The sequence below is a fragment of the Clarias gariepinus genome, chromosome 26, assembly GCF_024256425.1.
Source record: "Clarias gariepinus isolate MV-2021 ecotype Netherlands chromosome 26, CGAR_prim_01v2, whole genome shotgun sequence".
Lineage (NCBI taxonomy): Eukaryota > Metazoa > Chordata > Actinopteri > Siluriformes > Clariidae > Clarias > Clarias gariepinus.
In genome coordinates, this window is record NC_071125.1 from 2,027,118 (window position 1) to 2,040,622 (window position 13,505).

Here is a 13,505-nt window from a genome sequence, read left to right on the forward strand (position 1 = left end):
ACCGTGTACAGGCGTGTGCAGGAAATGGGCTACAGGTGCCGCATTCCCCAGGTCAAGCCAATTTTGAACCAGAAACAGCAGCAGAAGCGCCTGACCTGGGCTACAGAGAAGCAGCACTGGACTGTTGCTCAGTGGTCCAAAGTACTTTTTTTATCGGATGAAAGCAAATTTTGCATGTCATTCGGAAATCAAGGTGCCAGAGTCTGGAGGAAGACTGGGGAGAGGGAAATGCCAAAATGCCTGAAGTCCAGTGTCAAGTACCCACAGTCAGTGATGGTCTGGGGTGCCATATCAGCGGCTGGTGTTGGTCCACTGTGTTTTATCAAGGGCAGGGTCAATGCAGCTAGCTATCAGGAGATTTTGGAGCACTTCATGCTTCCATCTGCTGAAAAGCTTTATGGAGATAAAGATTTAATTTTTCAGCACGACCTGGCACCTGCTTACAGTGCCAAAACCACTGGGAAATGGTTTACTGACCATGGTATTACTGTGCTCAATTGGCCTGACAATTCTCCTGACCTAAGCCCCATAGAGAATCTGTGGGATATTGTGAAGAGAAAGTTGAGAGACGCAAGACCCAACACTCTGGATGAGCTTAAGGCCGCTATCGAAGCATCCTGGGCCTCCATAACACCTCAGCAGTGCCACAGGCTGATTGCCTCCATGCCACGCCGCATTGAAGCAGTCATTTTTGCAAAAGGATTCCCGACCAAGTATTGAGTGCATAACTGAACATAATTATTTGAAGGTTGACTTTTTTGTATAAAAAACACTTTTCTTTTATTGGTCAGATGAAATATGCTAATTTTTTGAGATAGGAATTTTGGGTTTTCATGAGCTGTATGCCAAAATCATCAATATTAAAACAATTAAAAGGCTTGAACTACTTCAGTTGTGTGTAATTAATCTGTAATATATGAAAGTCTAATGTTTATCAGTACATTACAGAAAATAATGAACTTTATCACAATATGCTAATTTTTTGGGAAGGACCTGTACATTTACTTTGCTTAAATTTGATGCAAATAGGAAACGCCTATATTTATTACTATATTTTAGTACTGTGATTAAAAATTAGTTTAATGTTTCACTTGTATTTTATAAGGTTTTGCCAGCAGTGGTACAGCGCAACGGGGGTAATTATTTATTAAAGAAAATTATGATGATCATAACAGTCTACTGCATTTCTTGCATGTCTTAACAACATGTCTTAAATGTTAAGGAGTCTCTATAGTCTTATGTTAAATTCCTCGGGGCAAAATTTGCATAAGTGGCATTCCAGCTTCTTGACACACCTTTTTTCCACTGAAGGAATGTGAACAAGTTAAAACCTTTACCAGGAGCTGTTACCTTTAGTACACTGTCTCAATATTAGCCAGGGTAACTATATCCTGTCCTAATCTTAATGTTTGATGTACAAGTTCTATATTCAGTGATGTGCTTTGGAAGCTTGCAGTACAATCAAAACTATTTAAAGCACCAATTTAGGGGTAATTAACAGTGTAATGGATATTATTTGATTATTCTTTGGGCCATCTAAATGAAGTTTCTCATCTGGTACCTTGCTTTGGCAGTCATTTCCTTGCATGAAAATCTTGTATTCATCAATTAAGTCCTTTACTGTTTCAAGGTTTATGGCACGTTAAAAAAAAAAAAAGAAAATTATTAGTTATTGGATTAATAGTTATTGGGTGTTGAGCAATATTTTTTCACAGGATAATGACCATTTAAAGGTCCTACACATCCCATTTTTCATTAAATGTTAATATGATCTTTAGGGTCCTAATGAAAAGCTTGTATTACACGTTAATTAAAAATTCAAAAGGATTGTGTAAAAAAAAAAACACTACTTTTACCTGGTAAAAACTAGCTCTGTTCTCAGCAACCTGTTTCAGTACATGCTAATTTAAATGCTCATGACCTCTGCTGAGTCCCCCCCCCCAGTTCTGTGGGGCGTGTCTTCACAACACACGTGGGGTATAGCCACGGAAGTGTAGTCCAGTGCGGGCAATGCTTTGGACTGCATTGCCCACAACGCAGTGCTTTGTGGGTAATGCAGTCCAAACTGGAAAACGCTGGATTATGGAGCCTGAGCCTGTTTTCTTCAGTCGTTTTTGGTTTGATTTAAGTACGGAACCTACGCGGAAGTTTGTAATATCGCCTGACAACGCAGAAATTAAAAGAATGGACATGCATCGACTCAATTTGTCTTTCTCATCACTGCATGGGCATGAATTAACGGGCTGTTGCGCTGCCGCGAGCAACAATAACAAAAACCGGAGAAGCTTACCGAGAGATACGGACGCGATGTGTTTACTGGTGTGTTTACATGACTTCTTAATCTTCGACAGACATCATTATAAACCATCTAACGTAACAAAGGTAAGCATAATATAGTTTTCCGACTACGTACACAGTTTGCAACTAGACAATCACCTTAATGCATTGTTTATTATAAATGGGCGATTAGGGATTATATAGAGACGGATGTACACAGAGAAGAAGCCATAACCATGTTCTATGAGAGTATAAGTTAACTTACACTCCGCATTCATCGTGATTATTAGTAAAGGCGATCTGCAAAGAGTCATAGTAAATGGAATTACACTCACTGAGCCTGGTGAAGATGAAGCAGGAACACGAAGCGTTAGTACAGATCCGATTTTCAGGAGCTGCTTCCTAGTAAAACCTGCTTTATATTGACCCGCGTTTATAAAGCAGTCTGGTGAAAAATGATTATCGCAAACATGAACGCATTTAGGTAAATCGGCGGGGACGTTAGCTTCAAAAACTAAATTCAGCCACTGCGTCCTCAGCGGCTCAGATACCTAACCCTAGGTAGGTACCCTAGGTCACTAACCCTAGGTAGTGAATGACGACTGCTGTGTTCGCTATTACACCCAACAACTGTACACAACACTCGCTTAGGCGCCATTTTGCTCCAGCGGCGAAAAACAATGGCCGACAGCTTCTTCTCACTCGGGGCGGGTCTTTACTAAAACACCAGTGTCAATCAACTTGTGTAGGAGCGGCCTCTGTCGGTGTGGCGTCACACGGCAAGGCATTTGCGATTGGCCTGATTTCAGAAGGGGCATGTTATTGTAATAAATGAAAAGAAAACCACTGGGCGGCTCTTTATCATCGTAAAGTGGTTGTGTACGCACTCTCCTAACACACAGTTCAGTCCAAACGGCTTAAAAAAGTGCATGTAGGCCTGTATGACCCCTTTAACAGATGATAAAAAAGTGGGAAAATAAGAAATTATCCCAAGTCCATCTGTTTTTTACTAGATTAGATTAGATTAGATTAGATTAGATTAGATTAGATTAGATTCAACTTTGCCATTATGCAAAGTACATGGTACATGTACATAGTCAATGAACTGCAGTTAGCATCCAACCAGAAGCTGACAAGTGCCCTATTTACAATAAATAAAGTGGTAAATGAGAGTTTGGTCCATATGTACAGGGGTGATTAATGTATAGAAGGTGTGGTAGGCAATAAAGATGGATGGTAATATACAGTATACAGTAACTGCTGTTACAAAACAATAAGTAATTGTTGTTGACTTGACTTCAGGAGGACACAGTTATTTTGTGGAGATTTTCAGCAGCACCTGGCGGAGAACCTCACCTGGACCCTCAACACCAACTCCTTGCCCAACAACATCTTTTTTTCTGAGAAGGCTGAGGAAGGCCCAGCTTCCACAACCAATCCTTACCTATTTTTAGATAGGCACTATTGAGAGCATCCTGAGCAGCTACATCATTATCTGGTTTTGGAATTGTGGACTGCAAGACCGAATAGTGAGGACAGCTGAGAAGATCATTGGGGTCCCTCTTCCCTCTATCTAAACTATCTAAAACATCCACACCACACGCTGTATCTGCAAATCCACCAGCATTGCTGCTAATGGAATACACCCCTCTCACTCACTCTTCCGTCAGTGAGAAGTCAACTGGCAGTGGTAATAATAGGGGCAGGACAATAAAACCTGTTCAAGAACTGGTTTAACTCATTAGCCCTCACAATATTACCATCAACTATATTACTGTTCTTTTTTTGTAGGCTGTACAAAAAAAGGTCACCATCCTTTACAGCCTTCTTTTTTTAGGTAAAGAATGTTCTTGACTTTACTGGTGTTTCCAGGCTTGTTATTTGGGAAGCAGCACTCAGTTTTACCAGGAGTAATGCTATCCAAACAGAAGTAGTCAGTCATGCACTGGGTGATCCCATTAATGTCTTCTACATGAGGCTCTTGCAGCACACTCCACTCAGTGCTCTACAAACCGTCTTCGGTTACTTGCTGTAACCCTGTTCCCTGAAAAAGAGGGAACAATATGCTGCACGAAAGCGCTATGGGAAACGATTCCTCGTGACCAGTTGTGAAGCACGTGTGTGTCAAACACGGCAAATATTTTGGCATGTATAACCTCAGATGACGTCAACCAATGAGGTCCACCTTGAGGTTATAAATAGGCATGACTCGGAAACACCCTCAGGTCAATTATGTCTGAAGGATGTCCAGTCACGCATATAGTGCGGCATTGGACCGCAGCATTTTGTTTTCTGCTTTTTTAGGGAACAGGGTTACGGCAAAGTAACCCGAGACGTTCCCTTTCAAAAGCTACACTCGATGCTGCGCTAAAGCGCTATGGGAACGAGAATACCCGCTCCACCGCACTGCAAGTGAAGTGTCTGGACCCACAGGGTTGTGTAGGGTGCGCACAGTACCCCCAAGGAGTCTTAGAAATAATTCTGGGATGCTGACTCGAGGAACCGCGAGCCTGGCATCCAACTATGAAGCCTGACAGATGTCTTGCGGAAAGACAATCTGCCGCATGATGTACTGGAAGCCCCTCTTGCCAGAGCAATTGATGAGGCAAGCTTGCTGGTCGAAAGGGCCCTAATCACTAGAGGCAAAGTGTGCCACGCGACTCATAGGCTAGGGCACTAGCATCTACAGCCCTGGCTAATGCAGAGGTGCGCTGTAAATTGAAGAGCATGAGCTGGACACAGCTAATGAAGTCTTACTGCGCTGGAGCTAACGGAGGAGGACAGAAGGCTTTGACTGTGGAAGATAGTTGGGTAAGGATGCAGAATGGCTTTTTTTTTGCAGAAACAGCACTGAAACAGTTTAGCAGTGGACTGGGTCTACATGTTTTATGTCCTAGTATGTAGATAATCTTGAGGGACAGAATTTGTTCTGTCTTTAAGCAGAACCTAGTGCGCTAGTTCCTTAGCGGCGCAAATCTAGTCTGCCCAGGCGATATTTACAAAACTACCGTAATGTTGTTCATCCGTGCTAGGACGTGCTAGCCTCTTAATTGCTTGAGGGAGTGTTTTAGGGCCAGAAATAAGGTCATCAATTCAAGTCAGTTGATATGCCACGCGAGAAGATAACCTCTCCAGATCCCTTGGGCTGGACGGCCATCTAAGGCCGCGCTCCCACCCGTAAGGGAAAAAACGTCTGCCGTTAGTAACTTGCGATGACAGCACGGACCTAGAGTGGGACCCAGAGTCAAGGACGAGGGTCTGAACCACATAGAAAGGGTACGAAGCCTTTGGCGCGTAACCCTTATTGCCTCTGGGGATTGGCCCTTGGATGAAATCCCCAGGCACTTAGCCATCACTGAAGCAGTGAAAGTTACTTCCTAGCTTAGCTTGGACCTCTTTTAGAGTGTTTAAAATGGATTCGACGCGCGCAGGAGAGAGCTGTGCCCGCATTGCGGTCGGATCCCACATGACACTCAATGTATGCTTTGTGTAGGAAAGAGAACACTTTCCGTGGCATTGAGAAAAATGAGCTCACCTTGTTTTTCTCACCCAAAGAAAACGAGGTGAGCTACGACAACATGTCAATGCTAAGGCACTAGCTCCATAGAGAGGGTACGCAGCTCTAGGCGCGTAACCTTTGTTGCCTCTCAGCTGCTGGAGGGAGTATTTTAGGGCCAGAAATAGAGTCATCATTTCGGGGCAATTGATGTGCCACACGAGAAGATGACCTCTCCAGCTCCCTTGGGCTGGGCGGCCATTTAAGGCTGTGCTCCGGCCCCTAAGGGAAAAACATCTGCTGTTAGCAACTTGCGACAACAGCACGGACCTAGAGTGGGACCCAGAGTCAAGGACAAGGGTCTGAACCACATAGAATGGGTACGTAGCTCCCCGCGCGTAACCCTTGTTGCCTCTGGGGATTGGCCTTTGGATGAAATCCCCCGGCACTTAGCCACCACTGAAACCACTCTGGGAGCGGTGATGTTACCATCTGGCCTAGCTTATACTCCTTTAGAGTGCTATAATAAATTCGACGCGCACAGGAGACAGCTGTGCCCGCAAACAGCTTCATGGAGGTGGAAAACCGACGCCGTTGAAACACAATGATAGAATCCAGTAGCCCGGGAGACATGCTTGACAGTAGCTTACATGCTGCCAACTTCTCCCAAAAAGCGGTAGGTTTGTTGCTTAGCTAGGCGGAGGGGTGGTGGTGCTGGTGGTGACTGTTAGGTGTTCGGTGTCCTGAAACACGGCAGGAGGAACCTGAGCACCTAACTCTTTGTCAGAGACCGCTGTCGCCTGAAACACCAGTGGTGGCAGAAATTGAGCACCAGTCTCCTGAGGGTGCTGGTTTTCCACAGTGCTTCGTGCTTAAGGAGACATAGCTGGCAGTAGGTTCCCCACTGCCAGCCTCTCTAAACGTGCACAAACTTTGACACCTCAGTTAGATGGGTGTGTTAGGTGTTCAGCATCCTGAACATATGAGGAAGGGACCGAACACCTAACATTTCACTGGAGACCGCTGCTCTCCAAAACACCAGTGATGGCGGAGATTGATCCACGGCCTCCTAAGGATGCTGGTCCTCCACAGTGCTTTGTACCTAAGAGACATAGCTGGCAGTAGGTTCCCTGCTGCCGGCCTCTCTAAAAGGTGCACAAATTTTGACATTTCCACTAGATGGGTGTGTTAGGTGTTTGGCATCCTGAACATGGGAGGGATGGACCGAACACCTAACGTTTCACTGGAGACCGCTGCTCTCCGAAACACTAGTGATGGCAGAGATTGATCCACGGCCTCCTAAGGATGCTGGTCTTCCACAGTGCTTCGTACCTAAGAGACATAGCTGGCAGTAGGTTCCCTGCTGACGGCCTCTCTAAAAGGTGCACAAATTTTGACATTTCCACTAGATGGGTGTGTTAGATGTTTGGCATCCTGAACATGGGAGGAAGGGACCGAACACCTAACGTTTCACTGGAGACCGCTGCTCTCCGAAACACCAGTGATGGCAGAGATTGATCCACAGCCTCCTAAGGATGCTGGTCCTCCACAGTGCTTCGTACCTAAGAGACATAGCTGGCAGTAGGTTCCCTGTTGCCGGCCTCTCTAAAAGGTGCACAAATTTTGACACTTCCGCTAAATGGGTGTGTTAGATGTTCAGCAACCTGAACATTGGGGGAAGGGACCGAACATCTAAAATTTCGCTCATGTTTCTCAGCTCTCAGTAGGTCAGTCTGGTATGCCTGCAAAGCCACTGTGTGACTACTGTAAAAGAGAATAGAGATGCTAAGGCATGCGGTAACATTAGCTTGTTCTGTAACATTAGATGGTGTAACCCGGGTTATGTAACTGTGAAGGACAATTGTTTTTGGGATTTTAAACTGCTAGTAGTGCAGAAGTTCTCTGGTGACACTGCTATCATGGGATGGACAGGAGATGACATACAGGAGCCTTGTGGAGGATTGTCAGAAGAGCATAATCTCTGATAGGCTTTAAAATGGACTCAATAGAGCATGGAAATGAGCATCCTGAACAAAATTCTGTCCATCATGTCCATCACCAGTCATCCTCTGTATTGAACTTTTGTCAAGCAGAAAATCATGTTCAGTGGCAGACTTTTATCACAGAGCTGCACTACTGACAGACTGAGGAAATCCTTTGTTCTCAAGGCCATAGGCTGCTTTAACACCTTTTTACGGTGCATTTTTGGTTAACTCGTCCCGGGTTAACATGTTGCACTCCTTTATAACATACTAACTGTTCAGTCATATTTATTTATCTACTCATCCTGGACCCTTATTTGCACTGACTTGCACTACATGGGTCTTGCACCAATGGCTATTTCTCATTGCACATCTCCATTTCCTGGCATCTATTCATGAATGTTGATTCTCATTAAGCAATATTTTCACATATTCATTTTATTCTGCTTATATATATATATATATATATATATATATATACACACTTTTTGTCTTAGTAATTTCTGTTTTAGTATGGTTATCTTTCAGGATTTTTTTAACTTAATCTATTAATTTATTTATTATATATACCTTCGGGACCAATAAAGTATCTATCCATCTACAGTATCTATCTATAAATAGCCACTAACAATAACAACCAATAAAGGGAAAAACTTCCTGTCAACTTGACCATTTCCTGGCCTTTATTTCCTTCCCCAAACCTTTATTACAGCCTGTTTCACCTAACGCTGGCTGTTTGGTTTATAAATTGAGAGTTCCTATACATTTATTTTCAGAATAGAATGGAATCTATATTGCAATTACACAAGTGCAACAAAATTAAATGCTGTCCTACGTGGCGCAAACCAGAAAAAAAGTGCTAATTGCTAACATGATCTCAAAACACGTAGTCACAACAACAAAGAAAAAAATACCCCCCACACCTCAACCAACATGCATACACAATGATTCTGCAGCTACTGTATTCCACGGACATACCACACGTTCTATTTCGTTCCAGCAGCATTTAAAGCAGCCACAACTTTGTCATAAAAACAGTTTTTTAATTCATTTTGATGGCAGCAGCTAAAACAATGGGTGATTAGGGTAAGAAGGGTCATTTAATATGTTCTTGGCCTTTTTGAGGCAACGGGAACGATACAGTACTTCCAGTGAAGGGATAGGGCAGCCAATGATTTTCTGAGCAGTGGTAATGACTCTGTGGGCGCTTTCCTATCCACGGCTGTGCAGCTTGAAACCAAATACAAACACAGTATGACAGTATCAGACTGCTTTCTAAATACTGTAGCATTAATAGACGTCTACCAGCAGCTTCTTAAAAAAAATTGGTTTCCTGAGAAGCTAGGGGTAAAATAGTCTTTGCTGGACCTTCTTGACCAATATTGAAGTGTTAGCATTGCAGATAAGATCTTCCTTAATTGTGAAGCCCAGGAACTTGAAGTCTCAACTCAACACACAATTCCTGCTAATAAACAGAGACTGAATGTCTGTTTTTCTACATCTGTAGTCTCATCCTGGTAGGCGGACTCATTCCTTCCAGAGGTGAGCCCGACCACCGTGGTGTCATTTTTAAACTTAATGATGGCATTGCTGGTGGCTGAGGTTCTGCATTCATGTTTATGCAGCGTAAAGAGCAGAGAGCTCAGTACAGCACAGCCCTGTGGGGAGCCAGTGCTAAAGTGCCCACCCTGACCCTGTACCAGCTTGTGTGGAAGTATAGTATTAAATGCCAAAGAAATATCCACTAACAGCAGTCTAACATTTTAACTCCTCTAGTGGCACATTTCAAATGCTGATGTAATTAAGGGAGCATTAAAGTCTATGGCGTTATATTCATGTCTCAATCCTAAGCGCACAGTTTTGGCATTTTGAGGGCAGACAAAGCATTCTATGATTCTCAAAACAAATATTATAATCTATAATGTTTTAGTGACTTACTATTAGTATATACCAAGGGTTTTGTGGCAATATTGTAACACTGGAAAAAGAGTCGAGCACACACAAAAAAAAGGATGTTCAAAACCAAGCTGTTGAGACACTGCAAGTCTATAGAGTTCTTTGTCTGTGTATGTGCATAGAGTTCAAAATGTCAAAACTGTGCGTTCAGGATTGTGGCATAAATATAATGCCATAGTCCTGCTGTCTACTAATAATTCTGTACAAATGTCTTACAGCTGAGTTAGCATTAGCATCAGGTGGTATGTATCCCATGATCATATATATCCCAGTTAACATGATCACAATAAACTCTTTTGGGAGGTCAAAGGGTCTACATTTAACTGTCACAAACTCCAAGTGCAGGGAGCAGTGCCGTTCTATAGCCTTTGTGTCAGTACACCAGCTATTGTTAAAATATCGATATAAACGCCCTCCTGTGCTCCTACCCGAGTCCCTGCTTCTGTCAAGTCGGTGCAGTGTGTAGCCTGCTAACTCAATAGCTGTGTCCGTCATTATAGGCTGAAGGCAAAAATAGGGATTTTACCTTGGCAAGAAAAATGCCACGGTATGTTGTGGGAGCAGTGAAAATTAGTTGAAACAGCCTGTATTCCTATTTTAAGGAGCTTGTGCCACTAAGCAGAATTTGCACCAAATAAATAACAGCTCAAACATAAATAACATAACATAAAACACAGAACCATAGTGGAACATCTTGAAATTTCATAATTTGTCCTGGCCATCAGAATGCTTATTAGGCAGTTGCCTGTTTATTTTTGAGCATATAAAAATAGAAGGAATTTGCAATGCAACATTTTTGTTAAACCCTTTAAGAATTAAAGCAGAATGTCTAAACTTTAATTGCAAAATGATTACTTAATTTCAGGTCTACTATGGTGGTATAAAGGGGAATTTATTTTTTATTGGTTTATACTATTCTATATAATTTTAATTAATTATTCTATACTTATGGACCTGGCTATGAACTACAGGGCAAGTAAAAGTACAGAGAGAGCTCTAAGGTATTGCAATGTTGAAGAAAGTATTACAGTCTTGGACTATCCGTAATTATATATTGTAATAACCACTTTCATCTGTTAACAGCTTTCATTTTTTTACTTTTCCTTTTATAACATGGTATGTTGATAAACCTGCTGAGATAAAAAGAAAAAAAAATCTGTGAGTCACCGCCATAACCTGCCGAATAATATAAATAAGGAGGAAGGATGCTATCTGCACACAACACACAGCATTTCCATAAAGAAGAAAACAAGGAACAAACATTGAAGCAGGTAAAACACTAAGCTATTTTCTAACTGTTTTTATATACAGCTCTAATCTGAGCAGATGTTAATTAGTGATTTCTAAGGCTGGTAACTCTAAATGATCCTTTTTCACTGCAGCAGTGTTATGTTTTAATCTTGCTTTTCTGGGATGGAGTTCATGAAAGCTAGTTTGATCTTTTTGCTTGATTTTGTTTTTGCAAATGAACTTGATAATACTGTATTTGCAAGAACTATTCCAACAGCTGACCTTTGTGTCTTAAATTAATAACTAATTGTTGTTGTTACCGTTGCTTAATTACTTAATTCCAAATGTGTTATTTCATAGTTTTGAAATTACAAGTATTGTTCGTGAATATAGAAAATATATCACAAAAATAACGTTAAATTAGAAAGTTTAAATTAGAAATGTTTGACTCACAAAACAAAAAATTGTAGATACAAGAAACTTGGCTGATGGTTATGGTTTGTGATTAATACAGACTGATTTACAGGCTGTGATTTACAACTTAATAAAAATGTTTTTATGTATATAAAAAGCTTTTCATACATGTCAAAAAACTGACTTATGTCCAGTGTACTGTATGATGCATCATCTAATCCCTGCTTAGTAAACAAAGCTACATTGTTTTTTTTGCGTAATGTTTTATGCCTAGATTTTTATAAAAATAAAAAAGTTAAAAACTTAAATGTTGGCACCAGTTTGGGTTTTATTGATTATCCAGTTTTTAAATTCATAAAACTCTGTGTGGAACAGCTTAGTCTCTATGTGAGTCTCTATGTAATGTTGCATTACTTTCCTAAATTTAACTGAAACCAACTGCATACTCAGCAACGATAAAATGGTAATGAAAGAAAATTATTATATTTAACTACAAGATGAATAAACAGCCTTTTTTTTCAATAAGAGGTGTAACATGGCTAATGAATAATTGCCTATGCACTAAATAATTTACCTTATTTCTGCACCCTGCAATTTCTTGAAACTTAACACAACCAAAATGGTGAGTAAGCAAGGAATAACGTCGGTATAACTTTTGTGTCTCTGATAAGGCAGAAAAAAAATTGATGTGCAGTTCAGCTTGTTTTTTGTGTGTGTGTGTTTTTTGCAAACTAGTGACATATTTGCATCTATGGCTGCCAATGGAAAGGAGCAATTTAAAGAATCTACAGCAGAGGTGCTGGGTTGTGTGGAGAAATTGTTCTCCTTTGCCTCCACCTTCAACCCTATGTTTGGCACCATCACCAAGCTGGTCAATGTAGTGAGGAAAGGCCTGGCGGGAGATGAAGCCCATAAGCTGTACCAAGATTTCCAGCAGATTAATGCCAAGTTGGAGAGCATCGCTGAGCAGAACAGGCAGCTGCAAAAGGCTATCCTAAAGGGTGAGATTCAGAAAAACTATGGTGACATGGAGAAGAACATTGAGGAACAATACAGCGCCTTCAAGGATTTTGTAAATGATGTTATGAATGAACCGGAAAAAGTTGAGCATCACGAACGCAAGTTTATAGATATCTGTAGAAAACAACAGGGCTCCTTGAATTTGAAAGAGTACTACCGAGCCATTATGGGAGAACAGAATCCTTTCGGGAGGCCACTTTTGGAAGTTTACTTAAAGCACTGTGAAAGGAAAAAGAAGTCTATGGAGGATAGATGCGCTCATTTGGCTTACCTCTTCCACATCGGCCTGATTGCACTGATGGCCTACTGTGTCATCATTAAGGATGATCAGAATGAGTTTAAGAAAGAATGGGGCCAAAAGGTCAGCGACATTCAAGCCAAGATGCAAGAAGCCCTGAGCAAGTGTGACGAGCATGAGTGATGCTAAATTCAAAGAAAATTCTCTTAATTTCTACTAATTGATAATGAAGATAATGATCAACAAAATCACTTCCGATCTATTCTTGAGCAGTTAGACCAGTATTCTCTTTCTATATTGTTTTTCTGTCTTACAACTTAAATTCCAAGCTATTTTCTCTTTAAACAGATCAGGCAACATCTTACATGACTGTATAAATCTAAATGTGTTGCTGCATTTATGGTAAAGCTGTAAATTCTAAATCAACGTATTTGTTTATTATGATAAGTGGTATTCATTTTCCCAGATTTTTAAATAATTTGCTGTTTCATTGTTTTCACAAAAATAAACAATTGCTTTTCCAACAGCAAGAAAAGAGTTTTATTGTATTTATTGTTAAATTGTGAAAAATATAATTGAAGAATCCTATTGATATAGTCATTAGAAATCCCAGGATGTGTTTTTAAGGTCAGGTAGCTCACTTCAGAAATACTCACAGAGCAATATGCAAATTAGTGTTTTTGAAGGAGTAGGTTAGTGACATCTGCAGGATTTACAAAGCATTACATTGAAATGTCAAGCCTGAAAAGCTTTTTCTATAGATTCTCCTCACATGGCACTCACAAGCTGTCATCTTAAAATAGTGCAATGTATAGTTATACACACACTTTTTATACACACTGTTTTCCCTATTTGATGTTTATGGTATATATAAAGAATCTGTACAAAATAG

The 13,505-nt window shown here is 40.9% G+C and overlaps 1 protein-coding gene across 1 annotated transcript; it reads left to right on the forward strand.

The window, feature by feature from the left end:
• The first annotated feature begins 10,898 nt into the window (after positions 1-10,898).
• Positions 10,899-13,090, forward strand: LOC128514327 (protein rapunzel-like). The gene is made up of 2 exons (XM_053488133.1): positions 10,899-10,982; positions 12,091-13,090. The coding sequence occupies exon 2, from the start codon at positions 12,107-12,109 to the stop codon at positions 12,794-12,796; it is 690 nt and encodes a 229-aa protein (XP_053344108.1). The 5' UTR covers positions 10,899-10,982; positions 12,091-12,106; the 3' UTR covers positions 12,797-13,090.
• Positions 13,091-13,505: the final 415 nt, after the last annotated feature.